Source organism: Acanthochromis polyacanthus, chromosome 4 (genome assembly GCF_021347895.1).
Source record: "Acanthochromis polyacanthus isolate Apoly-LR-REF ecotype Palm Island chromosome 4, KAUST_Apoly_ChrSc, whole genome shotgun sequence".
In the NCBI taxonomy this organism is placed as follows: Eukaryota; Metazoa; Chordata; class Actinopteri; family Pomacentridae; genus Acanthochromis; species Acanthochromis polyacanthus.
The window spans coordinates 26474538-26497515 of record NC_067116.1 but is presented as its reverse complement, the minus strand read 5'-3'; the positions used below and the strand labels follow the sequence as shown (position 1 = coordinate 26497515).

The 22978-nt window shown below is 39.1% G+C and overlaps 1 protein-coding gene across 1 annotated transcript; it reads right to left on the bottom strand.

Annotated features, from left to right (window-relative positions):
* Positions 1–851: 851 nt before the first annotated feature.
* On the bottom strand, positions 852–19212 carry slc1a8a (solute carrier family 1 member 8a). Its single transcript, XM_022194704.2, has 11 exons — positions 18825–19212; positions 14214–14293; positions 11257–11472; positions 7194–7236; positions 6898–7105; positions 6245–6344; positions 5065–5298; positions 4391–4585; positions 4100–4234; positions 3916–4018; positions 852–3220 (listed from the first exon to the last, which is right to left on the bottom strand). The coding sequence occupies exons 1-11, from the start codon at positions 19074–19076 to the stop codon at positions 3056–3058; spliced, it is 1731 nt and encodes a 576-aa protein (XP_022050396.1). The 5' UTR covers positions 19077–19212; the 3' UTR covers positions 852–3055.
* Positions 19213–22978: the final 3766 nt, after the last annotated feature.

The following is a 22978-nucleotide window of genomic DNA, read 5'->3' as shown; positions in this document are numbered from 1 at the left end:
TAGTTTTAGATTACCTTAAAAAAAGTTGATACGACATTTTTTTGCCATTCTTCACCTCTTCAAACAGCAAACCATAGCATGTAGCCCCTGCTGTTCTGTTTTGACCGGATGCTAACAGTTTCCCTCTTCTGTCATTGTTTGTGCTTAACTAAGCTAAAAGTACCCTGGACAATGGTCTTGGTACATGTACAATAATGTGGCTGCATAACTGCATGGAAGAAAATATGATGGAATTTTTATTTTATATACAAATCAACATGAATCACACAAATGAATAAAACATCATATAAAAACAGTAAGTGTCATACAGATTATACAGTTTGATGAAAATATGCTTTGCTAATGGTTGAAATATCTACAGTTTGTTGGGCTGATGGTGTGTTGGCAGATGAATACTGAGGTTAAAAGAACAGAGGATCAGTGGTCTAGGTATCATTGGATAATTCATTTGCAATTTTCTTCCTGATTTTAATTCTGACACCTGAAATGGTTTGTCCATTTTGCAGTTTGAAACTAAGAATAAATACGCATTGTTGCTGTTGTTTTTCATTTTTAAAATACAATATAAATTGCAGATTATCCAGTGACACCCAGACAGTCAACAGTCAGATTAAGGCAGGTCTATGTTTTCACCATTTACTCTACTGAAACAGCTACATTTAAACAAAGACATTCAGGGGCACTTCACAAGAAAATATATTACATATTGGATTCATTGTAGTGAGGTTAAAGGACTGTATCTGTGATATTTTAATGTGGTAGTAGCCACTGAATTGCAATATATATATATATATATATATATATATATTCTTATAACATTACTTCTAATTTATTTCACTTGGCTGCTTTGAGTTCAGCTGTTTCTGTGGCTCCAGAAGCTTGATAAATTACTGTAACATAAACATCTATTTTGAATGTTTAGTTCACCAAGGAGAGGCATGATATCAACTGAAACCCAGACTAGCATCTGTTTAGCTGCAACCGACATTGGTAAAATTGTTATTATCCCTACAGCACTTTGTTTACTTTGTAACAGTGGAGTCAAAACAAGAACAAAAGAAGAAAATAATGCACGTTGACTTCAAATGAAGTCAGTTTAAAACGCATGCCAGCATGCTAAAATACACAAAAGACAGGAGAAGAAGAAGAAGAAGAAGGTTGAGTCTGCAAGATGAAGAGCACTTGGATTCATTCATCACCCTTTACCCTTCACCCAGCCTGAGCACCGGCCAGTGAGATCACAGCTCAGTTGAGGGGTTCTAGAAACACCTGAGAGGTAAGACAGAGATGTGGCTCGTTTCTTCATGTGGTAGATATGAGACAAAAACAGTCTTCTGCAGGGATCGTGAGCTTTGTTTTTTGATGTCATTTCACATAATGGGGTCCATTGTACTTCTGAAAAACTATCTCAACATAAAGGCGGATATGGTGTGGCTGTAAAATCTAAATTAAATAAAGATAACGATTCACTTCTCCACCTCCAACCTCAACATCCAAGAGTGTTGATCCCAGGGTGTTGTAGTTCCAACATTCATGCTGCTTCCAAGGCTGCAAATAATTGTTTATGTTCACATAGCAACCGATAACATCCATCTAGCATCTTACAAGGGTCCATGTACCCAGACATGTTCTTCCATACCTGAGTCTTACAGACATCTCTCTTAGAAAATCATTTAAGCATTTATTCACAGAGTTTGACTATCTGCAATCATTATTCCACATATCTATAACGTCTTTATGACTAGTCTCTTGACTAGTCTTGTGCATGACGCTGCTCATACGAGGTTTTCCGTTGGATATCGGTCAGTGTCAGCAGAAATAATGGCAGCTGCTGTAATGGATAAGATCATTACAAAATTTCTTGAAATAGAGGAGTTTGTGCAGAACAAGAGCTTTGTTCATCAGAGACTTGTGGTCGAAATTTGCTAGAACTTCGGCCTCAGGCTGCTCTGACTTGGCGGTAAAACGGCTGTCATATATAGTTGTAGTTGCAATGTTTAAAAAATGAGTTGTCTCCCACTTACTGTAGTTTCTGACGTAACTACAAATATCTACAACATCTTTTCACAAGGCCAGATATATGCAAGATATATGTAATTACATTCTGATAAAGTAGTAATCCAGTTTGAGATATCTAAAAAGTCATTCTGACCAGTTCAAATTAATTACCGGTAAAGATATCTGAAAAGGATGATGCAGATATGGTGAATTAAGGAGAATTTAAGATTTGTTGACCTAAAATTATGAATTGTGAGATTTATACAGTAGGTGTCTGAAACTGGAATTACAGCTAGTCAAAATTCAGCTGCAGATTTCTGGGATCCACATTGCGGATATCTGCAGCTGAATTGTAGATATGTGAAATGAGAAACCTATAAATGCTAAAAGTAATGTCATGTGTCCTAGAACAATGAGGACATGAAATGTCCTTATTGATCAGAAAGAACTCAAATACAAATATCTGCAATGCATCCAATGAAGATGTTAAATGTTAAAATGGCTTGCCATATATCCCGGCCTGATTAAATATGTTGTAAATCCTCTTCAGTGTGGTCTGGCTTCCTCTCAGTTCGAAAGCCTGTGAAAAGGAGGCATCCAGGATCCTGATAAGTTGCAGTAAACCTGGTTTATCTCTCAGTGAATCAATGAATTTCCTTTTGTTGCAGAAGTAGAAGGCGTAATTTGCCGCTTTCTCTCTGTAGGTGTATCCAGGTGGAAAGCCAGGCAATGAACCTACAGGTGCTCCCAGGAGGGTGCTGTATACCCATAATCCTCTGGTGCAAATCAGGCTCCTGTTCATCCTGTTCTTCCAACAACAAGCATAGCTTTTAAAATATCCTTCACCTTCCAAAATCAGGCCAGCGGGCTGAGTTTCCATTAAACCAACGATTGACAATTCGGTCCACGTCTCAGTGAGCCGGAGAGCAGAGCTCCACTTTGGCCCGATAAACCACAGCTCCTGTTCACAGTTTAAACTGGAAGCCAAAAGGAGATTCCTGCACAGAGTTTGTCTTATCTATATGCTCCTGTTCAGATGGCGTAATGCTCTGTCCTGTCACACCTGACAGATGTTGTAGTAGACGGTGTGTGCGTGTCTCTGGCCCCCCGAGTCACCCATCGTCTCAAACATACAGTCTTTTTGAGCGTGGATCTCCGTCATTGGCACATCAACGCTGTGGGAATTGTTGTGAGGAGTCTGCGTCCCATAGGAGGGCACAGGCTATACAGGAAACATAAGAACACATTAGCCTCTTACTGTGACAGCAAACATGCTAATTAGCGAGAAGCAGGCTAGTTGTTTGCCCCTGTTTTGAGATTTATGCTAAGCTCCACTAACCAACTCCATACTGAACATACAGACGGGAACATTAGCATTTTTTAAGAGTTATTTAATGTGTAAACTACGCAAATGAAGGCAACGTTCTTCATAAAACTACAGCACCTCAGGAAATGAAATTTATCACTAAGTTAAACTGTCTTGTTGCACCAATAACTGGCAAATTATTTTGCTAATTGGCTAATTAGTGATAGCTAGTTTGTGGTTTACTGTCACTCTATTAATGGCACTTGTCTGCCTAGTAACCGGTAGTGATGAGCACAGCTGAGGGGGCAGGGCTCTAATCTGTTGTAATCTAATCTGAGTTGACAGGTATGAATGAAGTAACAGCTCACAGCCTCAGGTTCTCAGCCAGAACTACATGCAGTGATATCTCAGATATCAATGTGTTTCAACAACTGTTCAAAACTGTGGCACAATATATGAAATGTCTAAGCTCAAACTGCGACTAACAAAATTCCTTTTTTAAAAACAAATTCTGACTCTATACGTCAGGATGGTGGACAATAACTAAGTGAAATATGCAATTTGCTTCATCCCTGACATTTGGATATCTGAGCTCACTGTTGTGTTTTTACCTTTCCTGCTCCACTGAGAGGAAAGTCTTTCCGACAGAGGTGAGCAATGATTCCTGCCGCCAGGGCGTCACCAAGGACATTGATCATGGTCCGAAACCGGTCGCTGCAGAGACAGAGGAGATACCACCAGTGAGCAAATAACACAAAACAATACCTCTTCCTTACAATCAGCATTTTGACTTACAGGATCCAGTCAATGGCCACTATGAGTGTGATGTCATCTGGTGGCAGGCCAACTGATGTGAGTACGATCACCATGGTTACCAGACCGGCCTGAGGGATCCCAGCTGCACCGATACTGGCAGCTGTGGCTGTGATGCTGTGAGATGGACAGACGAGAGGACAAGAGCTTGTGAGAGATCAGAACTGAACCAGACGAACTGAGGTGAGGCTTGTTGCATAAGTTTGGATCTCTATGGTCACACAGACCCCTTCTCTCTGCAGACGAAATAGAAGTTTGAGTGTGTTTGTTTACCTGATAGTGACTAACTGGCCGAAGTCCAGCTCGTAGTCATTAACTTGAGCGATAAAGATGGCGGCCACAGCCTCGTAGAGCGCCGTACCGTCCATGTTGATGGTGGCTCCCACTGGGAGGACGAAGCGAGCAATCTGACGGTCCACATGGCAGTTCTCCAACAAACACTTCATGGTGATGGGTAGTGTGGCTGAGCTGAAAGTGGTGAGACATGATTCAGATAAATCTTTAGTCCAGAGGCATGGATGTGTTCAAACAATGGGAGGAGACACATAAACTGGGGCATCTGCAATTTGAACATAACATAATATTTTCTTCTTCTGAGGAATTTTAATGCACCAGTTTGTTCCTTTTCTGCATCAAGTTATTCTGAAATTGTCTTTATAAATGTAATAGAAAACCACAAACAATTAAATAGTTTTAAAATAGTTGTTCTCCTGATCAGTTTTCCAGTTTTATATTATCCTGCTAGGTCCACACACCAATAGCAGTTCATTGAAAGCTCCCCAGCTTCTTTCATGTTTATATTCAGGAGAGGGACAAATACTGCTGTTCTAAACATAGCATAACATATTAAATATCGCACAGGCATGTCCACTGTGTCCCTTCTCAAAGTGACAGTAATGCTTTAACCATCACCTGAACACAAAGCAGCAAACCGAAGCAGGACTCACCTGGACGAGGTGGCCAGAGCGATCACCATGGCCTGCAGCAGCCCTCGGATGTAGCTGAAAGGGTTCCTCCTGGTGAGGATGAAGAAGAAGAGAGGGAGGAGGACGAGTCCATGTACGAAGAGGCCGGCGAGCACAGTGATGCCATACCAGCCCAGCTTCTTTCCCAGCGTACTCGGGTCCTGCATGTCCAGGATCTTTCCAGCCACCAGGAATATGATGCCGAATGGGAAGTACCTGACAGGACAGAGCAAACAGCATCACCATGATTCATTCAAGCAGACATAAAGACAGGAGCGGTTTTAATGTACAAAGGAGACTTTGTGAGGTTTCCTTAAGTCGGGCACTACTTTCCTACTTTGTGCAGATCTAAAGCTTAAACTGGTCTGCTGGCTATAATGCAGTTCATTATGAACATGTTGCACTCTTTGTTAGATTTTTTACTGAGAGTACACAGTGGCGTCTGGACAAATTATGTTAATGCAGGAAAGAGATGCAGACCAATCTGGGGCATAAAGTCAGTCAGAGCTAGCTAATCTTTGGCTGCAATGCAGTAGTGTTAAATGTTTTCATTTTTTGACTCCTCAAAGCTTCAGTTTGTTGCTCACACTGAAACACAACAAGGGTGACTGCTTGGAGATATTGTGCTTTTATAGAGATGAACACTGAATCTCTGACAATAAAAGCTCTGTTCCTAGCCATGCTTTGGCTGCACTGTGTGCTATAAATGCCTAATGTTAGCTGTGTAAGCCTATAGCTCCATCAGTGAATGGTGAGGAGCTTCAGTTTCTGTGTAGGCAATAGAATTATTGTAAAGTTTGGTTCACGCTCCGCAGTGATTTCAGCTATAACACTCAGTGCTGCATCTGTAAGTGTTCAGGTCATTAAGCCCCTCTTCCTGATACTTTTAATCTGCTCAGTTGGTGAAGCTGCAGCAGGACAGAGCCCTGGAGGACGCAGTAACAACACCACCGGCACGTTTTCACCATCTGACGGGTCATTGGGTGAGATCACCAGCATCTCGCCTTTGTAAGAGGATAATCACTCAGCAATGGGGCCGTGAGTGAACACTTACAGACCACTGTCACACCAATACCAGCAGATCCAGAGTCATTATGGTCCCACTTTAAACCAATCAGCAGGACATTCGTCTATAACTTTACATGCTGAATTTTCATCTTACCACACAGCAGCGTTAATGATCTTCATCACACACTCATTGATGCACTGACAGACGTTGACCAGCGGAGCTCCTCGCTCTCCCATCCTGCCCAGCAACAGACCTGCAGCACATAAGCACAACATTTACATTCACATTTGTCAGCTGAATCATTATAAATGCTGATATAAATGACTCACTGCAGCCTCCAGTTAGAGACTCATCATTCATGGTATTTCTACACCAACTTCATGAAATGACTTCTGATTCTGACTAATCAGAAGTGAATAATCGATGTCAGAAACTGAAACTCCAGCTAGTTAGAATTCAAATGCAGCTACAATTCGGCAAGTCACTTCAAGACTTAATAGCCAGACTAGATATGTATGGCAGACGTCACTTTTACTCTTCATATGTTTCTTATTACAGATATTTACAATGAACAATGTGGATATCAGCATCTAATTTTTTACTGTTCCTCTATTCGAGTTTCTACTTCGTCAGTATGATACTATTGATATGTTGTTCAAATTTATAAATCTTAGAAGGTCATTTGTATTGGAAAAATGATAAGGATATCCAAAAAGTTACTTTTGACTGGAAAGAATTGAAATACAGATACCTGCAGTACCTATCCAGTCTGGCTATTAAATGTTAAATCACTCTATCTTGCTCACCCATGGTAGCAGAGAAGATGACAATGCCCAGCACGTTCATCTGCTGGCTGCTGCCAGGACTCGTCTTGTACATGATGTCCGGTGGTGGAGTCAGCTCCAGGTACACCGTCTGCCCTTTGGGGTTGCTGTCATCTGGGATGACATAGACGAAGTTGGGCTGGATGGTTTTAGTCGGAACTTTGAGAATGGGGATCAGGTCGGTTTTGTACTGAAGAGAGAGAGAGAGTTGGCTTTGTTAGAGGCTGAAAGCACAGAGTGATGAAGATGGGATAAACTTTAAATTGCTGCTGTCTTACCTGCTGAAATGTGGCCTCAATCAGGTTAGAGGGAACCATGTTTCTGTGGAGCAAAAAGACACATGATTATAAGATTATCACCGTTTTCATAGTATTTCTACAAAAGTTGTGCGAAAGCCAAATAACATTTGAAACACGCAACCAGCATAAAAACCATAAAGAGTGAGTCTGTGCTCATAATGTGGTTACCTTTTAGCAAAATACTCAATTTTAATGTTTGGTAAGCAACAGAGCTGTAAAAATGAATCAATTAGTAGTTTACCTGCAGCATTTAAAATCTAATTAAACTAGACTTCATATTTCATTGTTATTCATGTTTTTAAAAGATACTGATTACATCATCACAACTCATGCTTCAGGACTTGCTATTTTGTGGCTCTTAATGTATTTTCTTTATTTGACCAAGAAGTCCTCTCACATTAAAATCTCTTTCTTAAAGACGCCTTGGCCAAGAAGGTACACCAACAAAAGTTACAAAAGATTAATACAATCAAGACATGAAGACAACAGACATGGGTCAAAAGTAATCTATATGTATAAAAAAAAAAACAAGAAACTAAAACAAAATTCAGTTTACAAAAAACAACTGAGCTCTTCATATATCACAGCCTTTAATGAGCACTTTTGTGTGTTTTGAACGCTATTCCAAGACCAGGTTGCAAAATAGGAGAAGGCTAGCCTACCAAGTCCAGAGTAAATCTTGGGCCCCCGGCAGAGCAGCCGTTTACATAACTGAGAAATAAAACAGCTGTTGATAAGTGATCAAGGATTACACAGGAAAGAAGGCGCCCTGAGTGAGAACTGCTTTGTAAATAAAAATAAAGCAGCACTGCTGTTTCCTCAGGCTTAATAAAGTCCAAGAGACCAGATCAGAATTACAGTGATGTGTACTGGACTTTGAGTTGTATTTTTTTTAAAACACAGTGTCTAGGCAGCAAGATGCGTATAAGTAATGTCTCCATTGTCTAAATCACTAACATCGTTGTGAAATAATAAAATACAGACTGCCACATTAATGTTATTTTTGCCTGATGCTCAGTACGCACTCTAAAAAAGAGCCCATCGTCCATCCAGATATTCAAGTATTTGTAGGAAAAGACTAGTTCAATTAAGTCCCCATTTGAAGTCTAATTTCTGCAAGATGCGAGACCTTGAACTCTGGAAAAGTGTTTTTTTTTTCAAATAGCATTCAAAACCAATTTCAGATCACTATTAGAACTGAGGCCTGCAGCTATGAAAACAGCTCTGCCACTATTGTGTCATCTGCATGAAGGCACACTTTAGCTATAGACATGGCCTTACCAGGGGTATTTATAAAAAATGGAAAATAGAACCAGGATAAAACTACACCTAGGGGGGTCTTAAAGATCTCCACAAAGCTCGATTTATCACTGTCTGTGTATACACACTGGGTTCCATCTTCGAGGTACTCCTTAAATGAGTCTAAAGTCCTGTCACACATAATGTCACTGAGTCACTAACCCTAACCCAACAAAATCTAATGTCTTGGACAGAAAGAAGAAAAAGGGAAGCACAATGCCATTTTCTGTCCAAAATTCACAACAGGAAACAGCTTTTATGGTAATACAAGTATGATGATTTTGTGGCACCAAAAATGCAAATTATTGAACCCTGTAAAGACTTCCAAACTGTACTGAAAACAGCTGCTGTCCTGCTTAATGATGCAGATATCTAATTTTCAAATATTGTGGCAACAGCATCAGGAAAACATATAAAATGTGATTTATTGACATGTAAATTAATCATCAACTACTTTAATAACCGATTAATTGATTTTGAGAATTGTTTTAAAATTTGGAGGTAGCATCACAGTGCCCAGGAGCTCCTGGGTGTCTGCAGGGATCACATGAGTTTCCCACAAAGCATGTTCTAAAATAAACACGAGTCACCATGGAGCTCCTTCTAAAAATGTTTGTTTCTGTTTTTTTTTCATCAAAAACACCTGCATTAATGTAGATTATTATTATTATTATTATTATTATTAAAAGGCAATCCGTGCAAATGTGTTATTCAGGAAGTTTGTATGGTGCTACAACAGAAAACTGCTGTATATAGAAAAAGACTTTTGAGGAGGTCGTCTTGGGCTTTGGGAAACACTGATTTACATTTTTCTCTGATATTTCAAAGACCAAACAGTTTGTTGATTATACCAGAAAATAATCAACAGATCGACAGGTAAATTAATTAGCAGTAGTAATCACAGATGTGCTTCACATGTTTACGTAGCAGGGATTCCTGAAAGCGCTAAAAGTGATGCAGGAGCACCAGAAGTCACGGCACAGGATGGCGCCTGACTTTAAATCAGGTCTTTGATTTGTACATGCACAGTCTCAATACTTTTTGAACAAAACTATGAGTCTGAGAGCTACCTTTTATCAATAAATAAAAAAGTAACGACAGCTGCTATTGACAATGTGGAAAGTAATAAGCGTGTTGACTGCAGTAAAGCAGCCGTCACTCTGCCTTATACACACTTTGTTCCAGCTACTGCTCTATACACCAGGCCATTGGGTCTTTTGAGCTTCCTCCTGTTAGTATTAATTAATATTGTCACTAACACAGACCGCTGCAATAACTCCCAAACACAGAAATCTTTCTATCTGATGTCCCAGTCCATCCCTTCTGCTCTTCCACTTTAGCAGGTAAACAGTGCAGATCAGCTAACCTTCAGTAAGGTCAGAAGTCCATGGGATGATGATTTGTCAACCTGCTCGTGTGACTCCTTCAAATGTGGGCGTGGCCTCTGGTTGCGGCACGAGAGCTTGGTCTCTCAACGTGCCGCAGCAGAGATCATTGCATCGCAGTGCAGCTCACTTGGTTAATCTATCACTTATCCCTGCAGGATTACTAAAAATACACCAATCAGTCCTGCTCTCTAATTGGATTGATGTGTGAGAGAGAGTCTGTGCTGGTGTGTTTTCTATGTTTTGCTTGGTGCACTTCAACTCTGTTAAATCCTGCTGGACTCAAAATGACCCTTTAAACAGCAGCAGCATCTGAGGCTTCCTGTTAGTGTGGTATTTTGGGCCAAACACCTGTTTTCTCACAAAGAGCCAACAAACTGGCTACAACATAAAGCTACGTTTAAGTGAAGAAACAGAACGGACTTCAGTGAAAGCACATAAAGAGAAAAGAAACTTCAGGATATAATATATCCTGCAATAATATACACTACCAGTCAAAAGTTTGGCTGCACCTTCTCATTCAGTGGTTTTTATTTAATTATTTAATACATTGCAGATTAAAACTGAAGACATCAAAACTATATAAGAATATATTTGGAATTATGTTGTAAACAAAAACGTGTTAATCTTCAGTATTAATCTGCAATGTAGAAAATAATAAAAACAAATGAAAGTATTGAATGAGAAGGTGTGTCCAAACGTTTGACTGGTTGTGTATATAATATAAAAAATAAAACCACCAGTTACCACTAAACCAGCTTCTGCAGGGTCACCAGGTTAAATTAAACACTTTCATTAACACTTTTTAAGAGCAGATATTTTATATTTTGTTTATTTATAGGTTTAGTTTCTAATCCCATTTTGGGGTCTGCTAATATGTTTCTATGCTTAAAAGTTGAAAAAAACATTTTTTTTCATAATGTACAGTGCTAAAGCACTTCTTCAACTTCAATATAAATATTTTCTATGTTTTTTGATTCTAAAAATGTCAACAATTTCGTTTTGTCACCTCTGTTGTTCACATGGGTATTAACATGTTTTTTTCTCACTTCTTAATCTGTCACTGCCCTTGTGTAACATGTGAATGTGCCCCCATTAATCAATAAAGTCTCATCTTACTTTGTCAACCACATATAGGAGTGTAAAAATGAAGTTATTTCATCAAAAAATTCTAAAAGTTTGAAGTACAAATTTTCATATAAAAATGTTCTTACCATGATTTTACTGCATACTCCCAGATCTCCTTTTTCTGATGCACAATCAGCACTATGTGCCACATTTTATCTCCCAATTTACAGTTTGCAAACACCTGATACACAATGACACACACTGTCTAGCTGACCTTTGACATCGCTCACCTGATGAGGTCGAGCAGGGCGTCAGCTGAAGTCATGACAGGACCACCACCCAGCCGGTTGCTCTCCATCTCCGTGCCCACACCAGGCTTGATGATGATGACGAGCACAATGCCGACGACCACAGCGATGAAGGTTGTCCACAGGTAGTAGGTAACGGTCAGGACGCCCATCCGACAGCATGCCTTCGACTCCATCGACGACAGTCCCGACATTAAACTGCAAGAAAAGGCAGCAAGAGAGGAAGACTCTCAGTTAAAGAAAATAGTCCACAACTGTTAGCCTAGCTTAGCATAGACACTGCTAGCCCAACTCCATCAGTGCTGAAACCGACTGAGCTGCGCTGAAACTGGGATTTGAAGGATATTTGAAAATAGTCGTGTTCTGAAATATGACAACGATAGCTCAAAGACTTCACTCCATTTCTGTTTGGATTCAATTTTGTGTTCATTCATTTTGCAGTTGCATTTGTGCTTTACACAACTGATTTAAGAGGGAGCTGACTGGTACTATACACAGACGAGATAAACACCAAATGTATGGAGTGGAGTTCTCAGCAAATCAGTCATTTAACCTTCTAAACCCACAACCCGATGGCAGAGTTGAATGGCATGTTATTGTTAAAAAAATAGCCAGATGCCACCACTGATCAGCCAGAAACTGGAAAACTGAAAGAGTTATCAGATTTTCAACCTTTAAGTTTGAAAGGAAAATATACAGAATCTAAGTTAGAAATGGTGATGTTTCATTAAAATCACTTTATTCTTGAAATAGTCTCCAGAAAACAAATTCTGCCCCAATTCTGTAAAAAAACTAAGAAACATGTGAGACCTCCTGCACAACTGAGAAACCCCTGGTGATTCTGCTGTGACCAACAGGCAGATGTGAAAATGTTGTGTTTTTTGGTGAACTGCAGGCTGTTTCCACAGAGCAGAGGGGAGACAATAAGAAAGACTGAGGGGAAAATAGTGTAGTATACAGAAGATCAAATTGTCAACAAGTTGTTGGAAGATATATTTAGCATGCTGAGAATGGAATAGCTTTCTAGAGGTGATGTGTTGAGTAGTATAAAAAAGGCACTTTGTAGAAATTGCTAAAATGCACATAGTTGAATATTTATAGGATGTAGAGACACCATGTTTTGCAGTATTGGTAACAGCTGTGAGTGCTTGGAGAAATGTCTTGTGTGTTGATTTCAGGTATTTATTATTTTTTTCATTTTTGTAAAATAATCAAAGAAATTCAATGTTTCCTCTTTGTTTATCAGTTATATTGTGCAGAAGACATTCTCTCTACTTGTAGCCATAGTTTCGCTGTTTCCATAGAGGTGCAGGACTTTGTATTGTAATGAAAACTGAACTCACAGTGAGTAAAAATGTAATAGCTAGCAATAGCTGAAAATGCCCAGAAATTGCTCGAGGTTCCAAAGATTAATCAGGAAAACAGACAGCAGATTTAGATTTGCAGATAAAAACTAGAATCATCAGTTGCAGTCTTTTTCTATATCTGCATATTATATGCGTAAAAAGGTAATAATGTGGTGCCTCATTTTCATCTAATGTATAAGATTTATTTATACTCCATGGAGGTGCAGCACTAGTTCTGTTAGCACAGACACATTGTGCTACCTGAAGCTGTCACAGCTTATCTGCTGTCCTTGCAGCTGCTAAACACACTCCGTAAGCTCAAAGGTGAAAAATAAAAAACAGCAGAAATTATTTAGATTAATCAACTATTTGGTACAATAGTCAACAGATTCATCAATAGAAAAGTAGGCATAATAACCAGATTATTACCACATCCAGTCTCCTCATCATGTTGTGGAGACTCTTTGCGAGCTTGAAGGTACAAATGGATAAATCTAGACCTACAACAACTGCCACTATTAGACCTGGAAGTGTCATTTTCTTTAATGTAGCCTGTAGTTTTACAACATTATTAGGATTTATTCTGCGAAGAGGAACCCTGATTTTATGTTAAGTTCTCGATATCTGTGGTGTCACGTGAATGAGCCTGTATCCAGATGTTTACACATTGAACCTGTAGAGTGGACATATGCTGTAGGTTTACACAATGTCATTCTTCCCTTTTATTTTGCCGTTCACTTGTGTGTTGGGCTTTTAATCTGAGATATCCAAAATTGAGACATTACGACTCATAATTTTACTGTCAGATATCCAATATGAAAACTACTTCAGATAACCAGAATACACTGTGATAAGCAAAAACGTAAAACCATGTCTGAGACTTTATACTTCCAGTGCTGAGGCAAATCTTGTACTTTTTACTTCACTACATTTATCAGACAACTTCAGTACATTTGCAATTTTGCAATCATTAGTACACATTATTCTAAATATGCCTTTCTGCCTTATGAATACTCTTACTTTTGGTACTTTTGGTTTTCATCTTTCGAAGTTCATCTATTGAATTGTTTGTTTATATCACACCTCTACTGTGAAACATGCGTTTTTATTAATAATATATACATATATAAATTTAAATCTTTTTATTATACATTTTAAAATATCTTTCCTTTGTATAATATTTTTGAAGTATTTTTTAATTCTTTTTATTATTTTTATCACACCTTTTCTAAATAATTATCATCATTTATCTGTCTTTATTGCTACTAGAGTTTTGTTATATAGGAAATAAGTATGTTATCACAGTTCACCAACTCCGCTCTTCCCTCAGCCTGTCTGAGTTGCTGTATTTATTCTTGTTTAATCACAAGAAGGTCAAGAGTGCAGATTGTCACAACTGACACATTAAATGAAAATGCAGCAGAAAAAACAGGAATTATTTGCTTTTGTTTCATGACAGAATCTAAACCAAAAAATATGTTTTTTTTCTGCCTATATTATTCTTAAGCAGCTTCGCCTCTTCAGTTTATCTCTTTTCCTCATGTTAATATCATTTATTTTCACCTCCTAGTGTGTTTTGTCACATAAATTTACCTGGACGTGATGAGAGGCAAGATGAGCATCTTCAACATCCTCATCAGCAGTTCCCCGGGAAAAGAAAAGTAGATTTTAGCCTGCAGAGACGAATGACAAAGAAAGGCAATCGTTATTTCTATATAAAACAGATGGCTGATGGTCAGAGGACGTACAGCTGTTGGACAAACTGCAGCTTTTCACATCTGATATGCTGAAACTAAGCAACTATACGGAAATTAAACAGTACAGATGCTGCAGGTGCTGAGATAAAGAGTTCTGAATTTCAGAATGAGAGCAGCGAAGATTTGTACCTGAATGACCCAATGAGCGTTTACAACATATGCGGTGGAGTTTTTTAAAAAACGTTCCTTCTCATGAAAGGTTAGACATCACAAACAATGTAAATATCTGATAATTCCCCCAGCTCATGTCACAAAGTATAGAGAGATAAATTATATTTCAAAAATAATTTTTAAAAAATCAGTAAGTTTTTGGTTTAATGAGATCATACCAAGTTATGTGTGTAAACAATTTATAAGCCAACATTTCTCATAACAACCCACCTATGCATGATCTGATTCATTCACATTTGATTTTTGACTTAAGTTCAACGTCAAATATTAATATAGAGAAACAGAATAATGTTTTAGCACTTAAATATTTTACCTTATTTTATCATTTTGTGTAAGTTGTCTGTTCTTTGTGCTTTGCAGCATCAGTACATGTGACACTTATTTTCTCTATTCATCAGCTGACTAACCCTAACTCTAATAATACATTAATATTATTGATTTATATTTTTAAAAACGTCTTTTTGTTTTATCAGCTGTTATGATGACTAAAAAATGGAGAAACTGAAACCAGAGAAAACTGTTGTAGAAATTCTATCTATATTTGGGTTGGTGGGCACCAGCAGGTTAATCTGATCAATCAATAGATAGATTAAAATACATCAGCTATCAAGCTTTAGTTTGATGGATGTTTTATTTCCTAAAATATGTAGTTATTAATTAACACTATGGGGTGCAGAAAAACAATCAACTAAATCTTGATTTAGAGCAGGTCTGTTTACAAAGAGATATAATAGAATATAAAATAATATTCAAAGTCCCTCTTCAGTGATTGATTAAAGTACTAAAAACCCACGTCTGTTTATCAAAGATGCATATTTAGAAGAGTTTTTTTTTTTAGAAGAGTCTCTGAAAATATTCCTATCTTGCTTTAAAATGTAACTTTACACTGTTGCTTCCACAACCTGTAGATCTATGAAGCCCCTTTCTCTGTCTAAACCTCCTCTACCCCTCGCTGCAGCTGAAGAACACCAGCTCACCTACAACTGCTCAAACACTGCAAAACTGCCACACAGTGACAACCTGTGATATTTATGTAACTCAGTCATACTCATTCAATCCATTAACCAATTATGCAGAAAAAAAATAATAATGTAGAAAGTACCACCCTGCAAGTCGACAGAGTTCGTTTTTAGATTTATTATGTGTGAAACCCTGGCAGCCTGAATCTGTGATTCACGGTTCACGGCAGTTTGAAGGTAGAAATACTGAGCCATGGTGCTGACTGCTCATTTCATTCATGACAAACAAACATCATGTCAACAAGCTAAAAAATATGTTTCACCAGAAAATTTTTTTACTCGCATCTGTATCTGTGTATGACAGATGAAGTCAGAAGGAAGGTGAGAGTGGATTGAACAACCAAAAGCAGCAACATGACGTATAGAAGCTAAGGTAAAGTTAGCTGTAGGAGCTGTATCCGGTGAGCAGGGTGCACATTTTTACCGTGGCTTATGACATAAGCGTGCTTAGGTACGGGACAGTATAGTGAATTCTGGCTAGCGGGAGAATCAGGAAAGGGGCCAACTGTACTCCGTTACGCTGCAGATTATTCATAGCCGCAGAGCCTGAAAGAAAAAGAGAAGCAGGACTGTGGTCTGGGCTGAATTTAGTCGACTGCTCAGAGGGATCAATCATTCCTGGAAAGATCGCTCAAACTATTATTAACTAACAGTCAATATACTGCACGGATATACATCTATGTTTCAGAACCTGCTGAGCCCGGTTCAGCTGTCAGGTGAAGATTTTAACACTTTGTGTATTGCTAAGAGTTTCTCATCACCACATCTTTAAGTAAAAGTACCGAGAGTAGAAATACTCTGTTACAAGTGAAAGACTTGCTTTCAACTTTAGATTTAAGTCTGAAAGTTTTAGCATTAAAAAAGCATGACTACACCTTGTGCAGAAGACTGCATTGTCCTTATATAAGTATAATACATTATCCTAATGTATCATACTTACTGATGCATTCATGTGTTCATCACTTTAATGCTGCAGCTGGTGAAGGTGATTAAACCATCAATGTCTGATGCTTGTGAATCTCCCTTCATGGATCAATAATCTTAATCTTGATGTTTTGTATTATTAAACAAAATCTGCAAAGTAACTGCAGCTATGAAATTAGTTTAGTAAAGGAATAAAGTCGCTAAAACCGGAAATACTCAAGTATAATATAAGTATCTCAATGTTGTACTTACGTTTTATACTGTATGTAGTTACTCCCTTTAAATGCTGACCTTTATAAATACACTATCAGGTTGTTGTTTATTTAAAACTAGTTTAATCTTCTTTGGAAATCTTGAAAAAAATAACCTCACCTGTACAAAAAACTAAAAGTATAAACAAGACGTTTTTAAAAGCAACTTGGAGGTTCAATACTTCACCAAACTTATTTAAATATTTCTTGGAAATTATTGTTTGGAAAGTTAATTCACGTTTTTTATTACTCTATAGACTATTATACAGATTAGCTGCTCAATATGAACAAATCATTTTTCCTCCAAAAATGCAAAACTAGAGTTTGTCATGCAGCGATGTGGTTTTGAAATCAGGATTTTGGCAGGGAAGGGACGGGCAGCAGTTTGGAGGTGACTGCTGACTAATATGCAGTCACTATCTCAGCCTCATTCTGTAGTCTCACAACATGAACCAGAAAAATATGCAAATAGGAACAGCTTCATTGGAAATTCAACTGTAATAAAATATCCTATAAATGAGCACAGAGAGCAGGAGAGAATTCCACAGGTGTAAAGTGCCTCCTGTGTGTTTTCTTTCAGGTACATGTGGTCTGACTTTCAAACTCTGCACTTTCTTGTTCTGTGATCATTTAAAGCACTCCCAGACTCTGAAACCATTGGATCTTTGACAACTTTTACACTAAGCCTCGTAAGACTTTGCTGTTGCAGCAACTGTCTTGAACTCTGGCAGTGACTGCAGCTCACCAGTGACCGGGGCCAAAACAAACTGCATTACGCAACAACTACGCAGTGATACTAAAGAAATAGATCTGTTACAACAAATGGTTTTGTATCGACTCGTCGTGTATCGTGATTGTTTTAGACAGAGATATGATGGAGTTCTGGATGGGATCTGGAAACCAGAAGACTAATAGCTGGTTCACTTCAGCACCTTCATCAGCAGCTGCTTCTGGTTCTGGCACCAGTGGGAGAAATTGTTACAGAGCTCTAACAAAAACATGAGCTGTGCACGATAGGTCTTCTTTTATGTTTGCAAACTCCAGTTCCTGGTCCCAGGGACATCCAGCAGTCTCATAATTATGAAGTTGTGATTCATAACTTGAATATGCATCTTGAACCTTTAATGCTAGGATCCATATTGTTAACTGCACCTGGCTTGGCTGCTCTCTCTTTTATGAAGTAAAATCAAGTTGTGATCCAGTGGCCTCTTTATTTTCCTGCACATTAATTTACTTTAGCTCTACCTCCTAAATGCAAACTGTTGTAAATGGACTAATTTTATTTTTGTTTTAATACATTAATTGGGAAAAGTATGGAAGAACGCAACCCCAGACAAGAAACTGAAAGTAAAGTACCGGCCAGAGTTAGCAAAGGTCGACCTGCAGAATCCTGACAGGTATGTACTGACGTCAGCTTGAACGGTAAGAGAGCCAAGAGTTAAATTTAAAGGACAGCCTTGTCACAAGTCCTCACAAGAGAGCTTTGAACTTTCAACATTAAAGTGGGTGTAAGAAGTGAGTGTAAAAACAGCGGCATTTAAACCATGCATTTTGATTGGACAAACAAATCTGAGAGAAAGAATCAATGGGAAATGTAATAGGGAGCATCAACACTGCAGCTTAAAGGTTAGGTCCTGTCAGGTGGATACAGACAAAGGAAAGTATCAGCAACAATAATAAATGCTTCAAGTGAAAGTATGAAAACAAAATGTTAAAGGCTGCAGAGTGCTGGTAGTGCTCACTGACTCTAAATTAAACAGTAAGTAGGTTATAAGCACAGGAGCCAAGATTTACATTAATGTAGCATTTATAAATCTGAAAGAAAGAATCACCGGGCAACATTAGAAAGTCTAAACACTGGAGTCTTAAAGGTTAAATCCTGGCAGGTGGATGCAGACCAAGGAAAGTGTAAACAGAGAAGGTAAAATGATAAATCCTGTTATTTAAAGGACACTTTGAAAAGGAGAGCAGCAGGTCGCTACGCTCGGATAAGACTGTAAAGGACAGTTTGAACTGAAAACTGAGATTTAACAGAAGATTTAACAGAAGCTGTTAGATTTGACACCCTCAGGTGAGACGTACCTGTGTGGACAGCTGAGTTCCTCTCAGCATGAAGCCCAGCGTACAGCCGGTCACCACAGCAATGACCGAAATCGTCAGCAACCCGTTCCTTCTACAGAAATCGGTCACAGTCCTCCTCACGTCCCCCTTCACCAACTCCTGGACAAAGGTCTTGACTCGGTCCCCCATCGTCCTCCCTGCGTCTCCTGGAGTGAACGAACTGTGCTCGGAGTGTGCCTCCTCCTCGCCGCTCGGTAACAGGAGTTCGTCCATGTCTTCCGAGTTTCTGTGTAGCTGGCAGGGTGACAAACCTGTTAAAGCCAAAGACGAGCAAACCTTTTCCACTAAAGGATTAAATGATCAGTGATCAGAGCCGAGGCAGGCCTGCAGGCCGGCTGCAGGCAGCCAGCCAGACTTACAGGACTAAGAGGCTTACACAGGGAGGAGAAGCACCTCACACGCCTTTGTTGTAGCATCTGGTCGAGCTACGGGAGCTTTCCTGTTGTTGTTTCCGCCTTACTCAGGGTGAAGATGAGGGTCAGAGAATCCTGCAGGGTTAGTCTCTCTCAGTGAGGTTTAACTTCATGGACACAAATCAGGGTCAGAAACACTTGGAGTTCACCTAAACTGCAACACCCAAGAGTGTTAGAAGGACTGCATCGTGTTTTCTATTGTGACAATGAGGAAATTATGTAACCTAACCTGTTTGTGGCGTTGCAGATGTGTGAATACTGTGGGTCAGTAAAATATCTTTATGGCACAGTCCTGCAGGAAAACCACTGCAGGCAAAACAACCACAAAGCTGGTTTGAGTCCTTTAGCAGGTGATTATATGCCTGTGTGGACAGATGTGTCAGGGATGTAGCATCACAAAGGTGCAAGATGCAGTCATGAAATTCCCACACGCACACACAGCCCTTGAACTTCACTACCTGCCACCATCTTGGCTGTCTTAGACTGTAGTAGATGCTCATTGTATAGTGATCATTTACTAGATACTATGATCATTAGCTGCTGGCGGTCTAGCTACACATTAGTCACTTTTACTCATAGACTACTCTGTTCTGAGGCTGAGATTTTGCTTCTTTTTTCAGATTTTTTTTTTTTTTATCAGCTCTGTTATTATTTTTGAGGTGTGTCAAGCACAGGCGGAGTACACAGCACAGGATATCTGGAAAACTTAAAACTTCCTAATGTGTTTGGGCTCTGCTGATGAGAAGCATGTACAAATCAAAACACCTTCAAAGTCCGCCAGCAACTACCTACTTAAATGACTTTAATGATGAATATAAAGACGGGGATGATGGAGAACAGCCTCTCCTCATGACAGCTATTTGCTTAAAGCATTATTTGTTTTACTGGTACATGGAGGTGACACACTTGCAATACACCACAAATTTTGGGCTGACATCTGTAGGAGGATCCTCCACATGGACTTTGTTGGATGAGAAAAGCATTCCAGCTTGTGATGGAGGCCGGGACAGGAGGCAGGACATTTACACAGTCTGGCTACAAATGCATCACTAGAATAAGATGGCAGCACAATCTTCTGCCATATTTTTGGCTTGACTTATGGGAGCTACTGCTTGTTTCATTTGTGGATGCGGCACAAGTCTAGATGAGATCATCCAGGATGACTGATATGTTAAATGTTTGCATTAGGTTACATTTACATTATCACCACAGTGCCTCTTTTATTATTATTGTTAATAGTAGTACTAGTTGTTGTAGTAGTAGCAGTAGTATTTCTACTTTCAGAGCCTGTTGCAAAGGAGTAGCGAGAAGCTGCAGTTCCTGTTATGACCACTAGATGTTGCTCCATCAAAACTCTCGCAACACATCAACAGCAGCAGAGGATAAAAATCCTTAAAATTTAATCAGGTTTACCAGAACTGTGCAGCAGACAATAAATATTGCTTTATATATTCCTTTAAATGTCTCCTTGCTGAGTATCTGGAAAATGAGTTTATATTTGGCCTTTATGTTGTGTTTCTCGTTTCAAAATCTTTTTTTTAATCAGCTTTTAAAGAGAAAACATCCATACATTATCTATACTCTGCCTGATCCTCATTAGGGTTGCGGTGGGGGTGGAGTTTATCCCAGCTGACTTAGGGCAAATCCAGGGGAAACCCTGGACAGGTAACATCTATCACAGGACTATACATAGAGACAAACAATCACACTCAAATTCACTCCTATGGACAATTTAGAGTTATCAGTCATCCTCAGCATGTTTTTGGACTGTGGGAGGAAGGTGGAGAACCCGCAGAAAGCCTCTGTATGCACAGGCAGAACATGCAAACTCCATGCAGAAAGATCCCAGACCAAGACCAGAAACAAATGTATGTATTTTTGTCTTCTGTCATCAACTTTTTATCTTACACCTAATTTCCTGGAAACCTTCTGTAATTTCCTTTAAAAATCAGCTTATGCCAAAATGTAAATTGTGTGATTGTGTATTAAATAGTGTAATAAAAAGCAATATACTGAAGCTCCTAGGATTAAGGTGAAAAAAACTTTCAGTGGCAAAGCTCTGTTTCTCGACTCCAAAGGTGATCTTCTGATCTGCTTAGCAGCAATCTAAAGCGTTCTTATACCTGCATTAAAGAAGAGATTAAACACACCTCAGTGAAACAAACACCTGTGAAGTCAAATGTGATTAAACTCTGAAACAGCTGTACATAAAAAGTGCTCCAATTTCTCCCTGTGACAAACAGGCTTCAAAACATCTGGAAAGTGTCCTTCAATCACATGAATGTTTCAGTCTGTGGAGCACAGTGCAGGTGTAGCAGGCAGGATAAGGTCTGGTGAACCCAGCCATCCTCAACTGGACAGAGAGAGTCGATGTTTGGAGGTCAGAGAATCCTCCTCACAGGAAGCAGCAGGCTGACCGCTGAGTTTCACCTCTTTAATCTGCTGATTGCGCTCCGATTGATCACATTACAGTCAACCTGAAGTCAGAGGTTAATGCTGAAGCTTTTAGGGGCCCAGATCCCAACACTGGGATTTGTCAGAGCTCATTCTAAACTGTGTCAATAAACACTCAAACTCAGGTGCATCAGTCCTAATCCAATCAGTGTTGCTGGAGGCACGCCTCAGTCTGGTCTGACTGTCCGGGACCACGAGCTGATGGACAGGAAGTGGCCAAGAGGTCCAACTCAGCTGCAGGTGAACAGATTCACTCTACAGGTTTCCTCCTGTTAGCTAACAGATGAACTGAATGACACAGGAGCTCAGTTCCAAATGATTCTGGTGGTTTGTTGCCTCCTAGTGGTTGGATCAAACCAACAAACAGGAGGCAGGACCTGTTCAGGATCCAGGGCGAGAACCAGCCCACATCTTACCACTTTGTAGCAGAACCAGAGCTGTTGTTTTACAGTCCAGCTGTGTTGCTGTTGTTGAGTGTAATCAGTTGGCTGAGCTGATCGTACTGTGTCCTGCCCTCCTCTGGTCTGGCCTCAGCGGTTGTCCTTACAGAGAAAGTGCTCGTCAGTGCTATGAACGACCCAAATGAGAGTTCAAAGTTTGTTTTCACTGCAGAAAAAACAACTGTCGAACAACGGCAGTCTTCTGGCAGCTGGAAAAATAACAGACAAACAAATCTATGTAACATATTTATTTTTTCTATTAATTGTCACTAATTGTATCTAATTTTCGAAACACATTTACAGTATTCATCTTGAATTTACCAGTTTTGTGCATTTGTAAAATATCTGTACAATTATGATGCATTTGCAAATGAATTTCAACTGCATTTTTATGTCCAAAAAACATTTCCTTAAAAAAATAAAGTTTAATAATGTTACCCTGAGTTTAACATCTAAATTAATGCTCTGGGGTACCTCACATCTGGGCTGGTGGAATTAATCTGAGTACAGATGAAATGGCTGCATCAATACATCACGTAATACACCAGGGCAAACACTGGGATGTAGGTAGAAAACACAACTTCACATATAGGATTAGTTCATCAGCTGTATATCTTTAAGAAAGAAGCTCCAGTTAAAGCTTTTTGCATTTTCAAAGGCTGAATCATTGTGATAAATTTGTTACAAAGTCAAAAAAAATAACAGCAGAGAAAAAACTAGACAAAAAACCCAGGTGTTTGTCCAGATGTACAATGTAGTGGAAGGCTTGACCCTACAGAGGAACAGCAGCAGATTTTGTGATTCAATG